This window comes from Acipenser ruthenus, chromosome 19 (genome assembly GCF_902713425.1).
Source record: "Acipenser ruthenus chromosome 19, fAciRut3.2 maternal haplotype, whole genome shotgun sequence".
In the NCBI taxonomy this organism is placed as follows: Eukaryota; Metazoa; Chordata; class Actinopteri; order Acipenseriformes; family Acipenseridae; genus Acipenser; species Acipenser ruthenus.
The window spans coordinates 29536355-29562515 of record NC_081207.1 but is presented as its reverse complement, the minus strand read 5'-3'; the positions used below and the strand labels follow the sequence as shown (position 1 = coordinate 29562515).

At 42.9% G+C, this 26161-nt stretch overlaps 1 protein-coding gene across 2 annotated transcripts in view; it reads right to left on the bottom strand.

Annotated features, from left to right (window-relative positions):
- The window catches only part of LOC117424076 (hydrocephalus-inducing protein-like), a 76556-nt gene that overhangs the window by 1117 nt on the left and 49278 nt on the right, over positions 1 to 26161 (bottom strand). For both annotated transcript variants that reach the window (XM_058992789.1, XM_034040121.3), the window contains exons 35-85: positions 25695 to 25844; positions 25361 to 25600; positions 25070 to 25214; positions 24743 to 24904; positions 24402 to 24575; positions 23437 to 23610; positions 22553 to 22779; positions 21823 to 21960; positions 21271 to 21454; positions 20848 to 20989; positions 20280 to 20448; positions 19489 to 20193; positions 19098 to 19313; positions 18626 to 18816; positions 17772 to 17954; positions 17552 to 17671; positions 17207 to 17366; positions 16849 to 17021; positions 16247 to 16445; positions 15921 to 16020; positions 15566 to 15665; positions 15230 to 15398; positions 14825 to 15066; positions 14444 to 14549; positions 13728 to 13932; positions 12793 to 13028; positions 12348 to 12499; positions 11680 to 11875; positions 11259 to 11370; positions 10722 to 10976; positions 10234 to 10379; positions 9929 to 10147; positions 9598 to 9758; positions 9311 to 9423; positions 8937 to 9150; positions 8586 to 8807; positions 8205 to 8343; positions 7658 to 7823; positions 7013 to 7160; positions 6462 to 6669; positions 5899 to 6120; positions 5544 to 5707; positions 4538 to 4736; positions 4103 to 4261; positions 3409 to 3689; positions 2594 to 2813; positions 1953 to 2165; positions 1597 to 1760; positions 1153 to 1303; positions 690 to 920; positions 130 to 354 (exon numbers count right to left, since the gene is read on the bottom strand). In XM_058992789.1, coding sequence (XP_058848772.1) covers positions 130 to 354; positions 690 to 920; positions 1153 to 1303; positions 1597 to 1760; positions 1953 to 2165; positions 2594 to 2813; positions 3409 to 3689; positions 4103 to 4261; positions 4538 to 4736; positions 5544 to 5707; positions 5899 to 6120; positions 6462 to 6669; positions 7013 to 7160; positions 7658 to 7823; positions 8205 to 8343; positions 8586 to 8807; positions 8937 to 9150; positions 9311 to 9423; positions 9598 to 9758; positions 9929 to 10147; positions 10234 to 10379; positions 10722 to 10976; positions 11259 to 11370; positions 11680 to 11875; positions 12348 to 12499; positions 12793 to 13028; positions 13728 to 13932; positions 14444 to 14549; positions 14825 to 15066; positions 15230 to 15398; positions 15566 to 15665; positions 15921 to 16020; positions 16247 to 16445; positions 16849 to 17021; positions 17207 to 17366; positions 17552 to 17671; positions 17772 to 17954; positions 18626 to 18816; positions 19098 to 19313; positions 19489 to 20193; positions 20280 to 20448; positions 20848 to 20989; positions 21271 to 21454; positions 21823 to 21960; positions 22553 to 22779; positions 23437 to 23610; positions 24402 to 24575; positions 24743 to 24904; positions 25070 to 25214; positions 25361 to 25600; positions 25695 to 25844 — 9690 coding nt within the window. The remainder of the gene's footprint in view (positions 1 to 129; positions 355 to 689; positions 921 to 1152; positions 1304 to 1596; positions 1761 to 1952; positions 2166 to 2593; positions 2814 to 3408; positions 3690 to 4102; positions 4262 to 4537; positions 4737 to 5543; positions 5708 to 5898; positions 6121 to 6461; positions 6670 to 7012; positions 7161 to 7657; positions 7824 to 8204; positions 8344 to 8585; positions 8808 to 8936; positions 9151 to 9310; positions 9424 to 9597; positions 9759 to 9928; positions 10148 to 10233; positions 10380 to 10721; positions 10977 to 11258; positions 11371 to 11679; positions 11876 to 12347; positions 12500 to 12792; positions 13029 to 13727; positions 13933 to 14443; positions 14550 to 14824; positions 15067 to 15229; positions 15399 to 15565; positions 15666 to 15920; positions 16021 to 16246; positions 16446 to 16848; positions 17022 to 17206; positions 17367 to 17551; positions 17672 to 17771; positions 17955 to 18625; positions 18817 to 19097; positions 19314 to 19488; positions 20194 to 20279; positions 20449 to 20847; positions 20990 to 21270; positions 21455 to 21822; positions 21961 to 22552; positions 22780 to 23436; positions 23611 to 24401; positions 24576 to 24742; positions 24905 to 25069; positions 25215 to 25360; positions 25601 to 25694; positions 25845 to 26161) is intronic.

The window sequence follows — 26161 nt, the reverse complement described above, 5'->3', positions numbered from 1 at the left end:
TCCCACTGGCATTATGGGGGATTGCTTTTTAGCCTATTTAGATATGCTGTTTAAGTAATACAGAAACAATGTGTATACAATCGAAATAAAAATCGGTGGGCTGCTGTTCCTCTCCCTCTCTCCTCTTACCTTGCAGGTGTACTCGGTCTTTACCCGACAGAAGTTGATGAACTTGGCGTTGATTGCCTGGCTGCTGCCCAGCGTGGTGCGGAAGTACAGCGGCTTCTCCAGCCCGGCGGGCAGAGCCTTCAGGACCAGCTCGTACTGGAAGAAGCCCAGGTCATGGTGCTGCAGGGTCAGCCGGCCCGTGGTTTCACCCGATTTCAGAGGCTGGAACTCAAACATCAGAGTGCCCTGGAAAGGTGTTGGGTGAGCACAATGTGAATGTTACTTCAGAATGCTATTGAGTTCTCTATTTTACTGACATTAATAGTGGCAGATCTAAATACTGCTACACCTTTTGCAATAATCCTGTCGGTGTTTACTGACCCACTTAGGAGGTGATTAACTGACCCGCTTAGCAAAATGAATACACTGATGTACAGCATGTAAAATCAGGTTTATCAATTTAAAGATGCTGGTATTAAGTGCTGCCACTGATTAAATCCTGAATCAGCCCCAGAGACTCTGCCAGCAGAGTAATTGGTCTGTAGTTTGCAGATTGAACGTTGTTCCCTGTGTGCTCCTACCTCTGACTGGGCTGGGACTGTCAGATGTGTTGGGAAGTTGATATCTTGGAGTTTACAGTCGGTAGTAAAGGTGACTGGTGTAAGCAGTGGGTTGTCCACTTTAATAACGGCTGAGGTGCACTGGCGCACCGGTGATGTCATCTCAATGGTACTAATTATACCAGGGGGTGTGGCTTTGAAGTTGACAGTATAGTACAGGTACTCCAGGGTTGTCTCGTTACGGAAAGTGACCTTGGAAGCCAAGGAAAGAAAAAAGTCATGATTGGATCCCCACTGAATTAGTAACCGTGCCCTGACTTTTAATATTTTAGAATGAGAACTTTGACCTAAATAGAACACAAATGAAAGCACCATTGCAAATGCCCATTGTGACAGTGCAAAAATGCAAGTTCATTTCCTTAAAAACTATAGGAATGCACTTGGAAGCTTCATTCATTTACCATGATAAACCCCTTATTCCCACCTTGGCACTGAACTGCCCCTCCTTGTACGAGAAGAAGTTGAGCTTGTAGTCCCTCTTGGTTAAAGCTGGGACCTCAATGTAGTCGAGGCCCTTTAGGAGAGTTGTACAGTCCAGTTTATCAGACTTGATCAATTCTACTATAACACGGAACCTGGAATGGGTACAGAAAAATCAGATACTATTGTAATACAATATACACAGAGCTCAGTCAGACAAGTCACTAGCTCAGTGTATGTTTAGTAGACGTGTGTGTTTCATTCACTAAAATAAACTCTGCCATTCCATTATTGTTCAGAAAGTCTGTGTCAGACTGAAAATAACAAAAACAAAAGCTGAACTGTATAAATCAATAAAAAAGGTCTGCTTGATGTGTTAAAAGCATTACATGAAATGTGTTACATGAAATCCCTTTGTCGTCTCAATATATCTCCCACACAATCTTACCGCTGTGGTTTGGGGAGCCAGTTGCTAATGGGAAGGAGCTCGGAGTAGGATGTCTTGCTGGGCACCTCGCGGGTGATGTTGCCAGATGACTTTGGCGGTTCAGCAAAGCCTTGCAACAAATAGATCAATCCTGTACCATCGGGGAAGGCAAAGAAAACTGAGCCCTGGGGGGGAAACAAACACAGCTCTACTGAGGCCACAGTGGTGGTGATAACTGAAACAGAAAATGATATACAACAAGGAGTATAATCTTCTGTGTGCATAACAGCCCTAAAACATACATTCCGAGTTATATTGTAGTTTGTTTGTCATTGAATGATCAAGCTTTGTGCTGGAGCTGGTACATGTCCTGTTACCTGATGCTTCTTCCCATCGAGGGTCATGGTGAGCGGTCTGTATGTGATCTCGTAGGGCTTGTTCTGTTGGTGCGGCTCAACAACAAAAGAGGGCGACCCGCTCCATTGCTCCCCCTCTATGACTGGACGCAGGTTCCACAGCTGGTTCGTTTTGTTCTGCAGGAGGATCGACTGGGACTGCCGGGTGCGGACCTGGCACACAAAATTCACCACCTGGGAGGAGAAAGAATTGGACAGTCAGACCAAAGAGCAGTGTAAACCAGCACTCCAAATCCTCCAGTCGCTCATTAAACCGCTGTCAAAAAAGAAATAACAGCCACCCATTCGTAGGATTTCAAAAAGAGTATCAAGGGAATAATATCTGAAAATCTATGTTAACTTCTAAAATGTAATTTTAACTTTAAAATGATGAATGCTGCAAAATCCTTTTTTCGATTATTATCTTCTAAACAACTCCATAAACTTTAGCAATGAAAGACACACAGTACAGTTTTTCTATTGCTTAGTATACAGCACAATGCACAAACAGCAGACATTTAAGATGATGTGATTAAATGGACATTGCAAAAGAGACATTGCTTTATTATTAGACAGTTCTCTGTGCTGCATTTGTTTCTCAGGTGTTGTGTGGAGCTGCTTACCTCCTTGGTTATAGGTGCCATCACACAGGATCCCGTCAGAGTCAGTTTGAGGGGCTTGCCTCCCTCGATGAAGCAACTCAGGTTGTCATAGCGGATGTCCTGGCTCAGGTTGAGGGGGCTGAAGAGCAGATCAAAGGTCACCTCCATTCCAGGGGAAATGTACCCTCCCACTGGGCTGATCGAGAAGTCAGGGGCAAATTTCTGCACATCCCACTTAAAGCTGAACAAAAGATGATAACAGGAAATGAATCAGAAGTTTCTGACAGGCTGTTTGGTAACTTGACACATGACATTTCAATTCTCTATTCTATGCAGTGTAAGCCATTTACTTGAATGTGTTGATTGAAATGTCATCATTTGATCCATTACGTCAATGTAGTCTCTATAGCACATGCTCACAGACACAGGACACACTCATCTTCACAGAATGTTTTTTTTCAGCATAATTAATGTATCCGTTTCCTTTGATTATAAACGTGTATAAATTATTAAAAACAAAAGTTATAATGTAGTAGACACCTCAACCCAAGCAAAACTAAATACATTTAGTTAAACTATTCCATTTTAATATATACAAAAGTAAGGACCTGAAACTTTCTTTTCTTTTTTTTTTATTTTTATTAATGTGTGGTTAAACAGAAGCTCCTCAGGTCCAAAGCTCAGACTTGTGTTATATCATGGGATTGGAGATCTACTGGCAGAATCAGAATGGCAGAAGATAAAACTTTAAGAAACTAGTAGACAAAAGTTTTATTTAGGCTAGTGCCAAAACATTTTTTACTTTCACATTCGACCTACTGTAGAACAGTCCCTACCTGGCTCCGATGTCTCCTGTATTTTGCATCAGAATCCTGCGGGAAGCCTGGCTGTTCATGATCACAGCCCCGAAAGGGATGTAGTCCTGATCCAAGCTGATCTCTAGCGCCTGGCAGCACCCACGCAGCATGAACAGCGAGCGGGACGTCCCGCACCATTCCACCATCCCCTCCTCTGTGAAGGGGGACACTCTGCGTTTTGGGGAAAACACCACTTCCACAAGACAACGCCCCCCACTGGCCTTGAGAGTCACCTCTCCCTGGGGACTGACACGGAACACCTGGAGTAAATGCAGATTTGTTTAAAAGTGGTGATGCAGGTTTTCTGGTTTTTTAAATGAATTAATGATAATTAATTAGTTTTGGCGAGTAATATCCTGAGTGCCAAAAGCTTTACTGGTATGCTAATCTGAGCATACATTTCAAAAGGGCAGTCAATCAATGAATTATTATTTAAGCAGTCTATTCATCAACCTCACTACCTACCTAATCAAACAGACATGTGGTGGCCAGACAGACAGAGGAATTGAGAGAAGGTGCTGCGTCAACGCAGGCTGAGGTTCATCCCCCATTGAAAATGCAGAAATCGTTAACAAGTAACATAAATATTGACTTCTATTTTCTTTTCCAGCTCCACAGATGAAGCGGCATATGTATGTAGCCTCAAAGCTCTAAAGACGATTGTATCTTGTACCTTAGGGTCCATCAGTGCCTGTTGATTAGGATTCACAACCAGGTTAAAGGTCAAGGGGACGTGGCTGTTGTTGACCAGAGGAATCAATCTCTTTACTGTCTGCCCGACTCGCAGAGCCCCAAGATTCACCATCTTCTGTTTCGGGTCCCCAAGTTCAACCTGAGTGAAAAGAGAAAGTGGAGGGATGGGCCATCAGCAATAAAATGGCATTGGGCTTATTGATTCCTATCAACTGTATTTTAGCAAAAGAGGTTTTTGACAGCATTATTCAAAAAGGGGAATACAGATTTACTCATAAAATACATCTGTCTATACCCAGGTAAATATCTCCCAATCAAACATGATGTAAAATGTATAGAAATAAGCCATTGTTAGCCCATTGTTAGTGACTAAGAGTAGTTGTTAATGTGTTGCCCAGCCTGGACGTCTCCTCACCTTCATCTCAATGCCCTGACCCAGGATCTCCACGCTCTGCTGGGTGAACCCATTGATCTCAAAGGTGACCGTCTCCTTGTACTTGATGGCCTCTTTGGGGTAGAAGGTTATCGGTACTTCCACCACTCCTCCAGGGGGCAGCACTTCAGACAGGTGCCCCACCACCAGATAGGCAGTATTGGTGAACAAACACTCAATGCTGCGGATGAGGGGAATCTCTTTAATTACACTAGGCTCACAGTGGTCTTTTTTTTACTATGGATATCTCATTTTACATAAAAAAAAAATTTTTTTTAAAAATGTAACGTAATACATTTCCATGTACAGTGGTCTCCGCGTATAGGAGCACCTACTAAGAGAACACTTCAACTAAGAGAACAACCTTGTGGTGAAACAGATCTTTACCTTTGTAAATGCTCTGCCTAATGGAACAGGAACTTCGCTTAAAAGAACACCTTTTTGGCACCGATAGCGATTCGTTCACAACTGATACAGTACTGTTTTGTAACCTGATAGCTCATCATCATCAAACTTCAATTCAAATGGTTTATTCAGTCTTTTCAAAAGTGACTCATTCTGTATTCTGATTTCCACGAGTGCACCTCATCGCTACAAAATGGCACATAAACAAACATCAAAAACGCTGCCGTTTCTCTAGCTACAAAAAGTTGTAACTTGTTCAAGCTCTTGAAAAAAACCTGACACAAGCTGCCAAGCAATTTGGTGTTTCCCGTTCTGGTGAGTTTCTTCACCATTCTGTTAAATAATTTTGTGCATGTCTTGAATATTGTACGTGCTCATGATTAATCTAGATCTGCTGCTGCTTTGTTTTTTAACGTGTTTAGGGGTGCTGTGTTAATTTATTTAGTTCATTATTACAGTTTATTTATTTATTGATTCATATTGTGTCTTGTGGTGAACTTTGTCTTAGAGAACACTTGCTTCCCGAGGGGTGTTCTCTTAGCTTTAACTCTGCTTTAACAGTGTTTTGAGCCTCTTGCATTACCTGGCCTCTTTCTCCCCCTTGTTGGTGATGACGAGTTTCTGCGAGCAGGGAACCAGACCAGCGAGGAAATTCATTCCAAAGTTGTGTTTGGTGAATGAGAAATGGACACCAGGAGGTACAGCAGAACCAGCCAGCGTGCAGTTAAATGTAGGGCCGTTCTTTATCTGCAAGGAGACATGAGGCAGGACTTGAGTAAACAGCTCATCAAGGCTCCCATTACCACTGGGGGCTAAAGCAGCATGACTGCAACATGTTTCACAAAGCACATGAATTGCGTTATTAGAAGTGACGACCTCTGCAGTATGATAGCACCAGTTACCTCCCTACATCCCATTTTCCTGCAGTGCTGTTTTACCTTGAGCTTGAGCCCGACATCCTTCAGCACACACCTCTGCAGGGGGTAGAAGGAGAGCGTGGATCGAGTCTGCTGGCCGACCACCACACTGCCGGTCTCTGGAACCACCTTCAGGAATCGTAGTAGCTCCTTTGGACCCCAGAGCTCCCACTGGAAGCCCAGGATGAACTTGCCAGTGTTGGAGACAAGGAAATTACAATGCGCCTTCTCGTTGAGCTCCACCTGCGGTTTAGGAATAGAGTAATGAAACAGAACCTTTAGTCAAAACGTCTTCTATGTTATTATTAATTAATAACAAAGCTACAAAGCTGGTGCACAATGCTGTCAATAAAAACAGAGTAAACTGGCCATTTTAAAAGATTAACATAAACAAACATTTATTTGAGACACTTCAGTCCTTCTGCTCATGTTGGTTTAGTGACTGCAGTATATGCTGAATTTGAATTGAAACTTTATTCTAACATCCTTTCGATACCCATGCTATCACATTACTGTGGACTTCAGTCAGAACCCGCTTGGTATGTGTGTGTGATACTGAGGCTGTCTATGGCTCAGTCCTTTACCTGCTGGAAGTTGATCTCATTGACCTTGTCCTGGCTGAACTGGGTTGATTCCCCCTCTGTCTTCTCATATTGAAGACTGGCGTTCATGGAGTAGCTGTCCACCTTCACGTTCATAGTCAAAGGAAAGGTTTTCCCCTTCACGTCACACATCAGGTTAATGTTCACTTTCCCTTCGTGTGTTGGATTGAAGGAGATTACCACCGGGACCCTGGTCAATAGCAAGAATTTGTGATAAAACTGCCTTGAGCTTTGTTTAAGTAATAATAATAATAATAATAATAATAATAATAATAATAATAATAATAATAATAATAATAATAATAATCACTTCAGTGATTCAGTCCAGGTTGTCAATGGGTGGACTGAAAGGACACACATTGGCCAAGGCAGATATTGGAGAAGCCTGCTTTGTGGGTATATAGAGGTATTCAGTCTAAAGTGCTGTCAATCCAGCACCAATTACAAACGCTTAACATCATGAAAGAATACAACGTTTCAAGAAAGGAATACTAAGATGAACAAGCAGTGTTCCCTAGCCTTCTCCTTTATACCTGCTCTTAGGAGGCACTACACCTTCCATTGGCTGCAAAGTGAGACTGTCCTGGAACCCCTCTGAGTGCCGGGAGGTCTCTCTGAATGAAAAGTTGAATGCTGTTTCTTCACTGTTTACTATGTACACAGTCTCATGGGCATCTAGACCTGCAAATGACGATAAGGTTTAGAAAGGAAATCTAAAGGACGATTAGATTAGACAGGAAGCACTTTATTCTGTTTTCTGTCAAACACTGGATGACAACAGTGAAGAGGAATATAAAGACAAGCTCAATCACTGTGAAGCTAGGGGCACATTCCTTTCCTTTGAAAAGAAGTAGAGTCTGCTTCGCCACTCCATTGACCTCCACCTCTTTCAGAATAGCTCTTCTGCTCTACCAGCATTTAACTTGGAAGAGTAGAAGGCAAGGGCCCATTGTGCTGGCTGCAAATTGTCATTTTGCCCAGCAAAGACACTCATAGCAGCATGGTGACATAATTTGGAATAAACTGTATCCATGGATATAGAATGGTGTGGCATCAGAAGTTTTATCACAATTGGATGGACATTCTGGAGATGAATAGTGTTGCATTGTCCAAAGATATCTATACACTGTATCTAAAGGTTGATCTAAGAGGGCTGTGATTAAAATGTGTGGCCTTACCAATAAGGAGAGATCTGTAGTTGAGGTAGGATCGGTCCAAGTACACGGATGGCTCTCTCGCATGGCCCACCAGCAGGAAAGGAACAGCAATGTTATGTTCCGGGATCAGGAAGGTCCAGAAAGACTCTGTGGTGTCCAGTTGTTGCGGCAGAAACTCAAAGGTGTTCTAACACAAGAACAGGTCATGAAAACCAGGTCTGGTGTTCTAACACAAGAACAGGTCATGAAAACCAGGGCTTCACTTCTGTGAGTATTAAATGCTAAACTAAATTAAATTTAGATTTTGTTTTTTCTGAGCTGCTTCTTCCTTTTCACAACATAAATCGTCATATTAACATGCTGTGATAACTGCTCATAGCCAGCCCAATAGTTGGAGCGGATAACTGGGAGTCAAAGGTCAAATCCTAGCAAAGTTTTCTTAATTATATTGACATTTTAGGCTTTTGTTTTTCGCTATATGGCACTGAAGAATACATAAATAATTTATAATAAATAAATAACTATAGATTAACACAATGTGGAAAAACTCGGATGAACAAGCACACACCTCCACTTTCTTGCCAGCCCTGATGGTGCCCTTCTCTGTTAGGCACCGGAGCACAGGCTGCAACCTCAGATCCGCTGGATCGTCACATCTCCACTGGAACGAGTAGGCTGCATTGGTGGGGTTCATGATGTCGAAGGTTCTGGTAAAGACAGGCGTGCTAATGAGGCTTTTTTTGGAACAGAGCTGCAGTACAGGTTATTATCCAACCAGGAGAACGACCGCGTTGTTTTCAGTCACATGACAAATTGTTTCTTCAACACACAATCATAAAAAAAGAAACCGTAGTATTAATAGTATTAAAAAGAAGTACTGCATCAGGAGAGTCTGTCTCTGTGGAATGAGCCTGCATTATGTTACATGTGTAAAGGAAGGGAAGAGTACCTAGTGATGGTTGTGCTGAGTCCAACAGAGAAGAACTCGATGACTCTGGTGTTAGAGTCAAGTGTGGCCCGAGGAGGTGCCCCACGGGGGCCCCTAAGCTCAGGGTCTCTCTGGTTACTGCTGATGTAATCGGAGTCCACAATGTCAAAGTGGCAGAAAGGGAGGAGGCTCCGGCCCTTTACAGCCATGGTGGGGCCCTGGTCATCCTTCAGGTTGGGTATACTGAAACACAACATCACAACATATAAGACTGAGGCTTAAAATGGTGTGAATGGAGAACGTTCTTGTCTCTTAAATCAGGATCAGTCTCAACTAGACATTTTCCTGATAAAGCTCCATGTGGAAACTGACCTGCAGACTAGCCGCCCCTCAAATTCGGCCACATCCAGAGGGGAGAATTTGATCAGGAAGACCTGCTTCTTCCTGGCTGCTATCACACCAATGCTGGGCTCCACAATGAAGGGAGGCAGATCGGGGTCCCCGGTGAGGAGGGGGGAGACACTTTCCAAAGCGCTCACTGGCCGGCTCCCTGAGCGGCTCAGTGGCCGAGTGCCATTGCCCTGACCTGAGGAAAGACAGAGATTTTCCGGCTCAGACTATTCAAAGTTCATGCGATTCACCTGAGTCTAGTGACCTTCATTAGTGTATTCGTTCATCAAATGTATAACTTATGAATTAGAGTAAATGTTATTTAAGTTTTTTCAAGGCCTGATAATTTCCTTTACCTTCTGGTAGGTTTGCGTGCTTCTCTGAGAAGCTGACCCCCTTTCCATAGCTCTCCATTAACACTTGCCAGGAGAACTCCAGCTGGACATTGCCTTTATTCATCATCTGGAATCTATAAGAGAAAAAACAATAATTATGCACTGCCATGCTCTCCAGCTTGAACAGATGTATTCAACAATAGCTGAGAAATACGGTATAACTGAAGAAGAAGAAGAAGAAGAAGAAGAAGAAGAAGAAGAAGAAGAAGAAGAAGAAGAAGAAGAAGAAGAAGAAGTCACACACTCACTCAAAGACTCTAGTCTGGAAGAGGAGGGTGTCTTTAAAGCGGATGGTTTCAGCTTTGCATTGGAACTGGGCGTAATCAGCGACAGCACTAACTTGCAGTGGCAGCTCTCGAGCTGTGTTCTCCAGCACAGTGTGCGCAGGCTCTGGGTCAGTCTCGATCACCTGAGGTACGGCCAGTTAAGAGACACAGTCACCAAAATAAAACCTGCAGCGCTCAATCTATTGTTCACGTATGTTAACATCACTCCCTTCCCTCCAAGAAATATTACATTTATATAAGTAGACACTAATCTTGGCACCAAATGAAAAATGTCAGATATATAAGAGGTTACCTTTTTCTTGGCAGGCCTGTGTGTTGCTGCTTGTCTCCCGATGTCCACCCATTTAACTGTACGCTGCCTGTTGTCCCAGTCTGGCACCTGGTCCACAGGCTGCTGGAAGGCTATCTTAGAGATCTTACATTTCACTAGCTGAGCTCTGAGGGTTACCAGAGTCTCAGTCCGAAATGTCATAGTGATATCCTTCGCGCAGCCAGAATGGAGATGTCCAACCTAAGCAAGGGTATACAAAAATGTAAAAGAGTATTGCCAAATAAAAGTTTGAAAACATCAAGTAAAATATGAATAGCCAAAAGAACCTGTGGGGAGAACTTGAGCTGAGAGCTGTCCGCAGGCCACTCGAACCGCACTGCGTCTGCGTTGCTGTGATTGGTCATAGTGAAGGTCTCCTGATAGGCTCTCCCGATGTGACAGTATCCCAAGTAAATGTGTTCTGAATGGTTTGCTGAAATAGAACAGGGAAGTATAGTGTCATACCACTACTCAGGGGAGGAGCCAGAGGATGTTTGTATTGTCCAGTGTTTGTTTTTTTTAACTGGTGAGTATTATGCACAAATAAAAATTACTTCAAGATTTGTATGTGTTTGTCCAATTATTGCGGCAGGAACTCAAAGGTGTTCTGGTATTTTTATTTTAAGTATTTATGCGCTCTCACTGACTTTGCGTGTTTTAATCAGACACAGGTATTTGCCCATATAGGGGTTTCAACATCATCACTGCTGAATCCCCATCGTTCATTCACACATCATCCTACGGTTCGGAGCTGTGAACTCAGTGGTTCTCTTACCTTCCTCTGTGTCCTGGTCTATCAATAACTCTGGGATGTCCCTGGTCTGTCCGGCTTTGTGGATGTTATCCAGAGTGATTTCATCCTGATATCCCTCCCCTAACAGCTGGACGACGGTCTCTTCGTACTTGTTGTCGACCACCAGGAGACGCAGGGTCACTTTGTAAAGCCGAACTGCCGAAGGGCTGAACAGAAGCACAAACTCTGCAGATTGCCCAGGGCTCATGACGAGGGAGGACGTGTGTGCATTTCTCTCTGACAAAAACAACAAAAACAATTAGTACAGAGCAGCTTGCAATGCTATTACCCACCGGTCTGAAAATGATGCAAATCAAACACTAACAGTGCAACTGAGGCTCTTAAGTGTTTTTTCTGTTAAAAAAAAAAAAAAAAAAAACGGGGAAGGATCGCTTTAATGAATTAAACAATGATTGTATTTAGACCCTTTAACTTTCAGATCAACTGAATAAACCCTGAGGTTTGGCATCTCAATTGGGCTATCCGGCAGGGTAAATGTTGGTTTAGGATCACTCTTACCTGACACGATTCTGTCGTCCTCCTTGCTGGACTGGGATATGTAGGTACAATGGGTGTTTGGAGTTGCTTGCAGAGTAAATGCTCCATGCTCATCCAGCAGGTCAATGTTAACCTATGAACAGAGAACATCACCAGCTTGCTGACATTGGACTGGCTTATATGTTAGTTAGCCTCCCAGGTTAGTCGATGATTGCTTTTAATATTTTTTATGTTCTATAAATGTACTGTAAAATAATAATATAATTTATAGTTTACAACAAGAAACAATAACAGTTTATATTGGTGCTTTTCAATTTAAATGACCAAGTTATTTATTAAAGGTTTTACAAGATTATTTTTTTCCCCAAACTTCACAATAGAAACAAAAGGTAATGTTGTAAACCGATCACTCTCATAGTGGAAGGGCTGCTGTTCCTCTCACCTGGGCAGGGACATTGCTGTCATTCTTCAGTAGGAGAGGCAGTTTCTCAGAGCACCCCAGCAGCAGGCGCCTGAATAGCAGCAGTGGGTTTCCTTTCTTGTTCCGCAGTGAAGGGCGAAGTACAGTCACTCGAGGAAGGTTCCCGTCCCCTGCTATATCGAACATCAACGACTTTGTCTTGTAAGGAGAGCCGGAACTAAAAGACACATGGACTGTGCTGCACATCAATACAACTCCAAATACATTTGCTATGCATCAGTAATGAACTGCAACACTTTCCAACCATACACAGTACAAGCATCCAGAGACACTTCTACTTAAAAGGTGTGCACAGCAAACTTTCAAATCCCCTCCACTGCACAAGGTGACATCTCTTAAGGGAAACAGATGACGTAGTAACTCAATGTATATTAAGTAAAATTCTCATTCCTTGTTGGCGGTAGTTAGTATCGACAAGTTTAAAAGAAGTCTGTTGTGTTAAAAAATATTCACCTTTATGGTGACCAACAAAGGAAAGTATATGGGAAAGAGCTAATACATTTAAGTCAGTTTGGCTATGATAGAGTTTTCTAGTACTGTATTATTCTTGGTAGAAGCATTGAGGCAACTGGATTTTGTTTTGATGGACTGTAAACAAAGATAGTTTTGAGACATGCCTTTCGGGATACCTTGTGAATCCTTCAACGGCAGCTTCAAATATGCACTGGTAGTTCTGCATGGTTTGCGGGCTGAATGTCACTACGGCAAATGAATGTGAGTGACTGGGGACACACATTCGCGTGGGTTCCACTTCAAATACTTCAGTGATACGAGCAGCAGCCTGAAAGAAAGAATCTGTTTATATCTCCTAAAACAGGGACATTTAGTAATCTTTTAAAAAAAAAAAAAAAAAAAAATTATCTGATCATCTGTCATGGAAAGGAATGTATAATCTATCAAAGAAATATGACACATTTCTCTGTGCTACTTTCTGTACTGTGTTTTTCAAGCAGAAATATTGTTAGAGTATATATGTGCAAGAACACAAAATCTGATTATCACTGCAACTGATGCAGAAAATAAATGCATTACAACAATGGTGTTTGTAGTCACTTTTGTTCATAGAAACCCTACCTTGCTAGATACAGGTTTCACTGTCACGGACAGGTCGCAATGTACTTTCCCCGTGTTGATGATTTTAAACCGTGCTTTGACCTGCCGCCCCACCAGGACATTGTTAAACAGAAACTTGTTTTCATCCTCCACAAAGATCCCACCGCAGTCCATAGTCTGCAAGGACTGGTAAAGGTTGATGTTCTTGCAGATCCTGTGCTCCTCAAAGATGGAGGCTATGTCATTCGTCACAATGCCTAGGAGCCAATACAGAAACAAAGGGGAAACAGCAATGGAAATTACATGTACAGCTATGGCCAAAAGTTTTGCGTCACCTAGATCTTTAGGATTGAGATTTAGATATTTTATTTAACATCATGTAATCAATCAAACAAACTACATAATGATATCGCAAAAGTCTACCGGAAGCCAAAATAGTACAGTACTAATATGGAAAACTACAAAGCAGTATGCAATTCAAAATGTTACCACAACTTTATTTCAGCACGTACATTCGACTTTCTGAAGCCAAATGAGTTAATTCTATAGGGCGATACAAACTTTTGCCATAGCTGTAGATACAGTCCATTATACACCCAGCTGTGAAAAGATTTCCACCAGTTTTCTTAACACAGAAGCCTCCATCCTAACTCATCCCAGATGCGCTCAATGGTGCCTGAAATCAGGAGAAATTGAAGCCTTTGGACAGCACAAGACATCCTATGATTCAGGACGTAGATGGGCGTTATTCTTCAAGTCAAGATGCTGAATGAAAAGCCCATTTTCCAATACATCAAAACACACAACCAATAGCTGTCACTCACCAACCACCGCTTAGAGAAGGTCATATACAGCTTTTATAAGCATGCTCTGCTCCCTTGTGTTTTGGTGATGACTCTTTTATAAGCATGCTCTGTTCCCTTGTGTTTTGGTGATGACTCTTGTTTCACACCTACTCTGTATGCAGGCCTCAGCCACAAGCCTGTAGGCTATCCCACGTGGCTGGTCCTCAGGGTCTCGGTCAGAGATGTCAATGGCCACAAACTCCTCACACTTCCCAGGCTGGTCTGCCGCACAATCCACCGATATGACTTGGTGGCCCCCAGGGGACAGGGTTCCGAACCCTGGGGACACAGTGAACACCCCCACAGTGAACCGGGCCTGTGGAAACAGAGGCATCTATTACAACGTCTCGTACGACAAACTACTAACAGAACATGCAAACTGTGTACTGTGACCTTTTTCTTTATATTCCAAAGTGAACAGGAATGGTGACTCACCAAGGCACTGTATAGGACAGGGTGCAAAAGGATGCTTTTTTCTGGTGTTTAACCCTTTCAGCCCCACCTTATCTTAGTGCCATATGTTAACATAAGCTGTCTGAAATCATGTTGGAACCTCACGGGAGTCCTAAGTCCCAGCCTGAGGTAGTGTAGAAATATATGTAAAATAAAATAATTCAGGAGTGGAAGGGTTAAAAGCACTGGTAGATGCTGGTAAAATTAAGTGAAGCTTTATTTATATACTTATATATTATTCAATATTGAGTAATACCAGTGCAATATATCGAGTATAATGATCTTGGGTTCACATTGTACAAACATTAAAAGAATTCACTGCAATGAAAGTGGGGCCGTTTTTCTCCAGTGACCTTCGTTAAGTCAGTACCCACCTGAGGAGTGATGCCCATATCCTTCTGGATGGAATCGCTGCGCCTGGCTTTGTTGAGCAATTTCCCAGGGGCGTCCTCGCAAGAACGGTTGCGCTTGGCAGGACCACTGAAGCAGGAATCAACAAAGACCAGCAAAATCATTGCAACATTAGCAAAAAGGTTTTAGCATGAGAACTTTACCGGATTAGCTCGTTCTAAGTTCTGTTCCATTTCTTTTGATTATTATTATTGATATTGAATACCTAATTGATTTACAAACAAGTATGGACTACCTTCAATTATACACGCTTTTTTTCAAGCTATTAAAAGAAGGAACATGTTTTAGCCATGGTAGTGCCCTGCAAAAAGTAGGGATCCTTTCTGAAACGAGGAGCTGCTTACCCTTTCTTCTGTGTAATCACGGGCAGCTCCTTCATCATTTTGAAGATGGTGTATCTTATTTCGAATTCCCCCTTGTTTTCGATGGTGAAGGTGCGGATTTTATGGATGCCAAACACGATGGCCCCGAAGTTGAGGTCGTTACCCGGTACGAAGCTGTACTTGCTGAACAGAGAACGAATGGAGACCTTTACTGGAATGCAGGCTATGGTCTCTCCCCCTTCAGACACATTGGGCTCAATCACCTGGATGAAACCATAAAATGTGCATTACTTCTATATGCATATATTCTGCACCACTGCTGGCTTTTGGACAAATACATTTTTTTTTACTGTCTGAAAAAAGAAATAAAGGTGAAAAAAAGTCAAAACCATTAAACGTGTGATGCACAGTTGCATTGAACAGTACCTTGCAGCGCAAGATGGCCTGGTCTTTGATGACCACCTCCTTGCGAGAGCGGAAGATGATCTGGACCTGCATGGGACGCTCACTGGGATTCAGAGTCCCCTTGTGGGGTTGGATGGTGAACAGAGAGTGCAGGTCAGGCATGTCAGGTTCTGTGGCCTCCAGAGTAAAACTGAAAAACAAGGCATGCCAAATACAACATCACAATACAGTGAGGTACCATCTGTTTGTACCACACACATTTAAACACTATCCTTTTATTTCGGAGTTATGCGCTTCTTTGCAAATCTCACAAAAGGTATTATTGTTTGACTGGCACTGCATTTGTTCTCATCCTACCTGTACGCAATCTCATATTTGCCTTTATTCTTCAGAGAGAGAGTCAGCTTTGCTTCTTCTGCTACTTTGATAACCCCAAAGTCAAGGCCACCATCAGTACCTGAACAATAACAAAGGACAAGATAATTACAAAGATACATGCTTCTTTACTTTCAAATCTCCCAAAAAACATACTTTAATAAAGTAAGTGCATATTTGCATATTGAAGGTCATACTAAAACTTTATAAATAGCATAAACATTTTGCAAAGCATTAGATGTAATATTTAATGATCTATTACCGTACCAACTCATTTTGAATTTACTTCATAACGTCATGAATTCCTACTGTACATGGATTTTGCCCGAAAGCGTACCTTTGGGGAAGCTCAGGTCCAGCGCCACATCATAGGCTTCAGCATGGATCTGGATGTTTTCTGTATGAACGATACCAAGAATGTTTTCCACATCTGACACCTGGGAAAAAAAAAAATGAAAGATACAAAAAATGAATTACATTATCTTTTTGATGTCCCAGATTTAGTATGAAAATATATATTTTGGTTTATGCTGGATATTACATTTGAATTCCTTGCGCATTGTTTTATCCTTTCTTTTTCTGGTAAAAGTGACTTTCTAAAGGGTAAATTATGAGTATCAATGCTAACAATAAGACAAGGGTTACTGGTGCAGTCTCAGATACCTCGAGTCTGATGGCCTTTTTCAAGTTGATAGGTTTCATTGCCCTGAAGTGCATCTGTAGTGGGAATTCAGACTTGGGTTCGATTATGCCCTGGTCCTGGGTCACCAAGAATTCATCCCCCAACATTTCTAACCCACTAAGCTTCCAGGCCACAGGCAGCCAGTTGATGTTTCTAAGGTGGATCGTCTTTGTATCCTTTCTGTGTAACGAAGGAAAGACAAAAAACAAAGGCAATTACAAAACAAATAATACTGCTGGTTACACAGACGCACTTCACACTGTGAAGGTAACATTAGGTAGTCCGTGCTTATCGCTAATCAGTGGCTGTGAAATGAGACAACAGTGTACTGCTTCACATAATTGCTGGTATTATTTTTCTCAATAAATATTAAAGTCTAGCTTTATTTAAAAAATGTTTTGGTTAGTATAGCAATTGATATATGTACGGTATAAACATCTTGCATCTGAGATAGTTTGGATACCAGATTGCTATCTATCCGCCCAAAAGCATTTTAGTAGGCCAGGGGGCAGGTTAAAAAACACGGACACAAACACACACACACGGACACACACACACACACATTAACATCATGTCCTCTGACCTGTGCAAGAGGATTCTGTCGAAATGAATACTTTTCCGGTCTAGTTCCAGTTCGGGTCTCACTCCTTGGCAGGAGACCTTGAACAGCACTGGTTCTGGGTTTTCCTTGATGCAGCAAACCACAGTGTCCTCAAACACACCTGGGGTGGTAGGGTAAGCCCAGAGAGACAGTTCCTGAGAAAGAAGAAACCTTTTATTACCATGTGAACTACCACATTCAATTTGAATATGTCTGATTTCAAGCACTGTTACAGTTAATCACGTATGTGACAGTACGTAACGTATACTCGAACACGGACATTTGGAAAAAAAAAGATATATAAACCATCCATTTATACAATCATGGTGGTCACAGATACCTGTTTTTCGTTGGGTTTGAGGGATATAGTGGGCGGGTCCAACAGAAAAGTGGTGGCTTTCATGTCATGTTGAAAGCAGAAGAAAATCTCTGTATCGAAGGGGGAGTTGTTTTGGATTGTGAGCTTCTCCATGTTTTCTGGGTATTTCCCTTCCTTGTATCTGCCAAACAAAACCAGGTGGTTAAAAAAAAAAAAAGATTTACAATTTATAAAACGTGCATAATAGTTAATAGACAATTTCACCATGTTGAGGAAGTAAAACAAAAAATGCAGCAAAAACCCCACAGGTTATATATACTTCCCTCAAAACATGTGTACAGAACTTACAGAATGCACAGTATTTACCTGTCTCTTGTTTTTCCACAGAGCAGTGGGCCAAATTCAAACACATCTGTCTTCATGATGTATTTCTTGTGGATAATCTTGTCTGGCAGGCTCATCTTCTGACGGTGAGCGAACACTACCCTGAAACAGGTGAGATAAAAAACGTGTGTGCAGAGATAGAAAAGAAAAGAGTAACACGTGAACAGTGTGCTGAATGAGAATGCAACACAGTGGCACTTACCTGGGGTCCTTGTTGATTGATGGGAAGGCACACACTCCTCTGCAGTAAAGTGAATAGCGTCTCTTGGTCCCTGTCAGCTCAAAGTTCAGGGTCTGGTCAAACGTGCCCACCAAAGTGGAGTTGAAGTGAATTCTCAGAGTGACCTCTCCGTTCGGTGGGACGAGCCAGCGAAAGGTGGTCAGTCTGGGGGAGACACAGCAAATTAGACTGCTAGTGATCAAATCATGAACTTAACTGCATATAAGAACTAGGGATGTAACGTATTTCAATTTTGTCTTAACAAAATGGTCCATTATTGAATGGTCTTTTGATCTCATTATGCATCATAGGAGTAGCCCATTGGGACCATCACATTAATCATGATACACATTGTATCGCAGTCCTGTAATTGACCTGGCTTACATTAATCATGATACACATTGTATCGCAGTCCTGTAATTGACCTGGCTGGTATTAATCATGATACACATTGTATCACAGTCCTGTAATTGACCTGGCTGGTATTAATCATGATACACATCGTATCACAGTCCTGTAATTGACCTGGCTGGTATTAATCATGATACACATCGTATCACAGTCCTGTAATTGACCTGGCTGGTATTAATCATGATACACATCGTATCACAGTCCTGTAATTGACCTGGCTGGTATTAATCATGATACACATCGTATCACAGTCCTGTAATTGACCTGGCTGGTATTAATCATGATACACATCATATCACAGTCCTGTAATTGACCTGGCTTGACAAGTTTCTCAATAGAAGATATGTTTCCCTTCACTTTTTTTCTAACCCTTGTTACAGCAGTTTTGAACAGGCTGTAAGGTGGCAGTGGGCTAACATGTGTACCTCTGGCTCTTGTCCTGGAGGGTTTCTCTGGTGATACCGCCCTGGTCAGCGTCAGATACGGGGGTCAGAGCGCCGAGTGACAGGGAGTGGGTGTCACCCCCCCGTTGGCCCTTCCTGGTGGATGTACGGCGCTTCTGGGGGTCAACCTTCTCTTTCTTCAAACGGCCTCTGGTAGGGGTTACCGCATCATCCTGAAAACAATACAGTGCATATACACTATGTATATATATATATATATATATATATATATATATATATATATATATATACACCTTGCATATATACTGCTAATGTTTCTTTCAATGTCCACTGCAAATCAGGTGCCACTCTGTAAGGAATATTATTATTTTCAATAAACCCTTTCACGTATTTAAATGTAAAGTGTTTGCAGTGACAGAGGAATGTCAGCCATACAACACATAGAACGCAATCCTGAAGTAGAATTTGCCCTAACTTTTGCCTGAAAGTCTACCTTGAGGATGCTGATAGAGCCCATTGAGTCCATTTCGAGTTCTGCCTCCTTCTTGTCCTCTGCAACATCCTCCGACGACGGTACCAAGAATTCGAAATGGCTCAGGTTATCCTGGCCATTCGGGGGGGTCCTCTTCCCAGGGTAAGGCACCACTGAGAAGATTGTTGAAGGTGGTATTGGAGGGCCTTTGGGACCCTGCCCAAGGCCGTCTAAAACCTAGAAAGAGAAAAAGAAGAAAAAGGTCTTTGTTTTATGTACAATATGCATGTTATCAGTTCAGTGGGTGTTGTACTGTATATACAGTGTTAATGTAAACTAAGCTATCACAATAAAGAGTTGATACATATTTTTGCTAGTTGACGAGTGTTGACTGTACATATAGAAACGGTACCTCATCAAGTGGAGGCAGCTTCCTGCTCTCAAGGACCTTCTGGGCGCTGGGGTCGTCCTGGCCAATGATGTTCAATAGGATGTGGGGTACCCCCACTTCCCCCCTGGCCTCCAGCTGCTCCTCTGCTTCCACCCCGTCTCCGTCTGCTGTCTGCGGGCTGGGGGCTGGGGAGAGGCAGGCCTTGAACTCTCCTTCCACTTTCAGCCTGTCTATCTTCTCTTTTTCCAGCCGTTCTTTCTCTGCCCTCTCCTTCTCCCGCTCCTTCCTTCCCTTCTTGCCCGAGGGGACTGTTCGCTCTGGGCCTGGTCGTTCTGGAACTGGTCTCTCAGGGATGGGCTCCTCCCCCTCCTGTGGGGTGTCATCAGCGGCGACTGGGTGGATTAGGACCCCCTGCACCCGGTCCCAGTAGTCCAGAGTCTGGGAGATAGCTTTCTGGCTCTGATTGTAAAGTTTGAACCTTTGCACGAGCAGCTTCTCACCCTCACTCATTGGCTCCTTCTCAGCCTCCTCGGGAGAGGAGGGCTTCACCTCAGGAGGAGCAGCTTTGCCATCCTTCCCCTCTTTGATCTTTTTCTTCTTGTTCCCATCCTCTACGTCATTGTGTTCGGTGGGAAGGGATTCAGGCTTTTCCTGGTAGGACATTTTTCTTTCTCCGATGAGCTGTTCCATCTTTGTGTCTGAGCGCCCCCCAGAATTGTTTGTTGCCTATGAAAGGTAACAGGGTCAAGTCTTAACGTGTTTCCCTATTTGTAAAAAAAAGAAAGGGAATGGGTTCTGATTGCGTGCTGTACCTGTTTAACACCCTGCTGGCTCCTCTTCCCTAGCAGCTGATCCTCTTTGCTCAGCTCCTTCAATTTTCCTTTCTTATTCTTCTTCTTCATCTCCTCCTCCTCTCGCAGCCTCTCCAGCTGCTCTTGCTGCCTCCTCTCCTCCATCTCTCGCTCCAGCTTGAGTTGCTCCCTGAGTGGGGGGGGGGGGGGGGGGCAACACAAAAACAGAGGGTTCAAAGCTCACAGGGACGTTTGGCCCATTCCACATTATATATTCTTACAGCAACATTAAGGACTCTGGAAATCACTCCTTATGTTTTTTTAAAATTCTAATCAAGAAAATAGTCAATTTTCAGCCTACACTACAATTTAGGAGGGTGTGCTCCAAACTGAAACACACATAACGTAGAATGGGCCTGTAACTGAAAGCGTTGCATGTGTCATACAGTAGAAATGAAAAGCTGATAGCACATATTAGCAGTGAAAGCAGTTACAGAAGTCTGGGGTGGTTTTGCGAGTTCTGGGTGTAATGAAATGACTGTCATGGTGATTTTACAGAGAGATGCCATACAGCAGAGCTTGTGCTCACCTGCGCTTGCGTTCTCGTATCTCATCCAAACGCCTGCGGTCGATCCTGGCTCTCTCTTCATCTGAAAGCGCATCATACTCCTCCTCATCCATCTCCTCCATACGCACCTTTTCCCTCTCAATACTCTCCTTCAGCAATCGCGCTGAGAGGGGAAAGCAGATTTGAAATGGCAAAGGTAACGCCCTGACCATCTTTAGCAATGCCTATTTACTTAATTCGATGGAAAGGCATGTAATGCTTTAAAATGGATTAGGCCTGGGTTATCGTAAAATTCAAAATGTATTTATGTGAAGAGAGATAATGCAATTACTTTAAAAAAAAAAAAAAAAAAAGTAACTTACTACTAACTTCTAAGCCACAAAAGCAGTAACTACATTGCCTTATAAATTAGCATGACCTTACATCCCCCCTAGCTGGCCTTACCTTCCTCCTCTTTCTGGGCTTTTTCCCTGGCTTTGAAGGCTGTGTAGTCATGCTTGAGATTGATAAGGTAGATGTACCGGCGGTTGTTGAGAGCTTTCAGGATGGCATGGAGAGTGCTTGTCATTGAGTGGGAGTACAGGGTCTCCAGGCTGTCAAACACCACTCCCCGGTGACAGTCATTAAGCTGAGGAGAGAGAGAAAGGTAACAGTCAGAATACACAACAGGGGGCTCAGACATTGTGAATGATGTACAGGTCTTTATAGTACCCACATGGGAAAATGTAAAGAACAGATGGATTTAGGAACAGTAATAAAATCAGGCTTGGGTTTAAGGAGGTGAGGTTTCTACACATCATAAACAACTTGTTTAGCCTGTGAGCTGAGTTCACCACTGCTGTACCCCCTCAAGCAGCTCCGGTTTGGAATCCCGAAGGTGCTTGGCCACTGAGGGTCTTGGTCAGTATGAGTCTTTATTGGCTGATGAAGATGCAGGCTCTTCCACTACATATTTCGCCCCCTTTACCTTTCTCGCTCTTCACACTTGTACTGTACCTGCAGCCTCTCGGTCAGAATATCCACCAGCAGCTCTTCAGGCAGGGTGCAGCTCAGAAGCCCCAACTCTCCTGCCACACTGGCACTGACACTCAGCCTGCGCTGAGGCAGCCCTGCAGGGACCGGGACACTGAGGCTCTGAAACACAAATATCAGGGACTCAAATAACAGCTGAGAATAAGAGGTGGAGTGGATTCACTAAAGCCACAGCGCATACCAGACAAATTATAATACAATCCATTTCCAGCTCTAGTGGACCAAGAGATTTCCAACAAGGCAAGCCAACATGCTACAGCATTTCATTTTATTGTTCTTTCTTTTTCTTTAGATAAAAAGCAGAATTCAAATTCACATGAAAACATATGACATAAATGTGTGTAATATGTCATGTAATCACCTATGGTCCTCTGAGCATTTAGAAGTGTTTTAACTCCCCCTATCAACACGCCGCATAGTGTACAGAAGGTATTTAATTCTGCTACCATTGTAGAATTTTTATTTTCTATTAAAAAATGCAAATCAGGGAATCATAAAAAAACAACCCAATTAAAATTGTGTTTTGGGAAAACGGATGCTGATATATAAATCCCTGTGGGTGCAATTATAATAATGCACTTCTGAGATGAGGCAATGTGTGGATTGATGATTTTAATAGCTATCTAGATGGCAAGGACAAGACGTATTCAGTATACAGTGAAAGGGCCACAGCCAGCAGCTTCACGCACAGTACCTGTGAGACAGCGATGTGCTCGGAGGTTTGCTGTTTGTGGGTGTGGGAGCTCTCTGTTTTTCCTTTGCCCCCCACGGTGCTGGCTTTGTTGCGGGTGGAGATAGAGGAGTGAGGCCCCTGTTTGCCCTCGCTGGTCTGGCTGCCCTCTGCTGTGTGTTTGGTAACTGCCTCGACACTGAGGAAGCCAGGAGCCTGAGCCCCTGCTGCTGCTGCTGCTGCCTCTGCAGCTGATCAGGAACAAATGCAAACCATTACTCATCATTCAGAGTCACAAACTGCTTCAAGGACTGTCTGTAGCGGCTATAAAGTACACAGGTATATCCACTTGCAAATCCAAAGAAGTTCCTCTAGAAAGCATTTTGTAGTTTTGCATTGCATGAGGATTTATATATTTAGCATGTCAAGTCATCTGGATATAAATAGCACAGGGTCTTTTTTGAAGCAAGTGCAAAAGCAAATGCACATTTTCAGAGATCTGTCACTCTTTTATTCATGAACATCCTGCGAGTGAATCCAACACATAACAGAATAAAAAAAATAAAAATCAACACGTAAATACATTTAAAAAAGAATATAATAAAAATACAAAATCAGTTCAGACACCTGTGCTTTAAAACGCTTTTATAAAAAAATATGAAGCAGTAATTTCCTTATTCTGCTGCCATTAAGACCTTAGAGTATTTTCCTGCCTTTCGGCTTGTGATCAATCCCAGAATGCAGGCTGCAATCCAGCTACTTTGAGATGCATGTTGTAAAAGCATCCTGGAGACTTTCAAATTATAATCAATTAAATGCTGAATTGTAGCCTGTGCTCTGTGCAAAGTCTCATGGCGAAAGGCAGATTTTGTTTTGCAGGCTGTGTAATACAGGAACCGTGCACTCACCAGCATCCTCTGCTTTCCTCTGTGCCTGCTCCACAGCAGCCCTGGCACACAGCTCTCGAGCCCGCAGACCGACAGGGCTGTTCCCATTTGAGACAGCTTCCAGTACCATGCTGTCAATGTTCAAACAGGGAGTGCCGTAGTGCTTCGCCAGGGTCACTGATGTACTGGTTTTCCCTGTTGAAACAAAAAAAGAATAAAAAATATATATATATACACTGTATTTGTAAACCGATACATTACTTTTAGTTAATGCAAAGTTCTGGAGTAAACTTGAAAATACATTTCCATACTTTCGGGAGGTGTTCAGTTGATAATAATACTTTTTATAATCTTAATTAGTTTACGGTTATTAAAAGCAAGCAGGAATAAATAATTAGAGCAGATGGATGTGCAGTATTCTGAATGTATTCTGGCCTTAAACCAGAGACTAAGGAGGATTTCTCTACCTTGACTAATTCAGCAGATGGGCTAACCACAGTGTTTTGGAAAAAGGTTTGATTCCCCTAACCAGCTGACAGGTGGCTTGTCTGCCACCACAGTTCTCCCATATACTCCTATCCTAGAAGAATGAACCCAGGCATAAATTAAAGCCAAGACCTGCGATTCAAAGATGCTAATTCTAACAGTCCTGCCGTCTGTTTAGTACACAACCTGTCATAGGCGTAATTTACAAGGGGAACAATCGTGATACCATTTCAGATGTCTATGATCTCAATACTATAAAAATATTTCCTATTTGAACGTTGGGATCTTATGGTCGCAGAGTGACTGTGAACAGCCCGGTCCTCTGAAGAGGGAGTTCACAACACCAATCTGAATGAAATGAACGGTTATTTTTAATTGTATTACTATACACCCCAGCTACAGAAACTGCCCCCCCCTCCCACACCCACTTTTGTAACCAAAGTTATGTCACTGCAACCTGATTGCTGTGCTTATGGATGATGCACTGCTGCAAGCCTTACCTGACAGAGGGGCACCGTGCACTATGATGGCAATGCCTCTCCTGTTCCTGGCAGCGAGGCCCTCAGGGGTCAGGTCGATGCCCATGTGCTTGGCTATGATCTTTGAGACAGGGGTCGTATCCAAATCTCCCACTCCAATACTGCTGCTGCTTTCAGTAACCGCTGCCTTTGTGTCTTTGGGGAAGAAAACAAAACAAAACATGTAACTTGCTGCTGGAAATGTCTGGAACGGTATGACTGTTGTTTTTTTTTTACTGGAAATTCTACATATCAAAAAGTATATCATCATGCTCATTAAGTTTTGGTTTACTGAAACACACAGCTTGTTTTGAATGCAATACCTGAAGCCTGCGCTCTTTCCCCCCTCATCTCCTCGTCTTCCTCCTCGCTCTGGGCGTCTGTTGGCTGCTGGGTGTCACTCTCCTCCAGACTGGGGGCTCCAGTTAGGTCTCGCCTCTCCCCTTGCTCAGGCACACTTCTGTCTTCTTCCTCCTTCTTTGAACCTGGGGACCAAATCAGCCTGCCTGTTAACTGCACCTTCAAAACAATCCCATTTTCCTTTCCAATAGATCCTCAGCCTATTTAACCCATTTGATTGTGTTGGCTGATTCAGCAGCAGCCCTGGTATCTGTATACAGAAAGTGTCATGTGGAATTGAACTGGTTTACCTCCTTCCTGCTTGGGCTGCTCCTCTCTCGCTCTCCTTCGCTCCTCAAAGTACTCTAGGATTTCAGAGGGCAGCTTCTCCCCTGGGGCTCGGGGGGGTAACAGCATGATGTTGTGACAATCATACCCCTTAATCATCCGCAGAATCTGAAACGGGGTCAATTCAAAGCTTGTCAGTGAAAAATATGGGGGGGAAATCAAAATGATATCATCAATCAATAACTGCAATATTTTATGGTTATGACTCAGAGTGCCCTAGTCCCCAGGGGATAATGCAAGCTAAAGGGTCTCACCTTTTCCTCCTCCAGGTACTGCTTGTCATACTCCAGGGCGTAGAATTCAATGGGGAAAGCGCACGGATTCTTCACCAGCACATCCACATCGTCACCATTGTTCTGGGGCAGGATCGGCCCGAACTCCAGCACAGTGGGGCTGAAATCAAGTTGCAGCTCTAGACCCTTGCCCTGGGCCAACAGCATCACCCGGTGGCTGCTCTGGGAAATGCACAGAGCTAGGCGATGACTGTACAGTTTCTTGAAAAAAAAAAAAAATAAGTAAGTTGCAGTTAATGGTAACTAAGAAATAATTTTTTTTATCAAAATAAATGGCAGGTCAAGTGGTCCCTACCTCTTCTGCAGGACTGAATTTGACCTGGACGTTGATTCGCTCTCCTGGCAGCAGCACTCCAGAAGGGGGCAGCATTTCAAACACTAGAGGTTCAGCCTTCAACTCCTGTCTTGCCTTGCGTCGCAGGTGGAGGGGAATGTACTTGTCAATCTGTTTGACACAAAAAAAAAACAATACAATAAAACAGCAGTACAGTACATGTGTTCTTTACAGGAACTGCACATCATAGGACATGAATGGGAGAAAAAAAGTCAAACTTGCTTGTCTTTTGTAATACAATGATTATGATGGATACAAAATACATTGTATGCAATACAGTGCTCCCCCCGATTCGATAAGTCATTAATTTCGAGAATTCACTGTTATGCCACATTGACAGTAAATTCTAAAAGTCATATATTTACCTGTAGAAGGGCCTCCCACTAAGTCACTGTTTTCAATATTTCACTTTTTCTTTTTGATGTGTA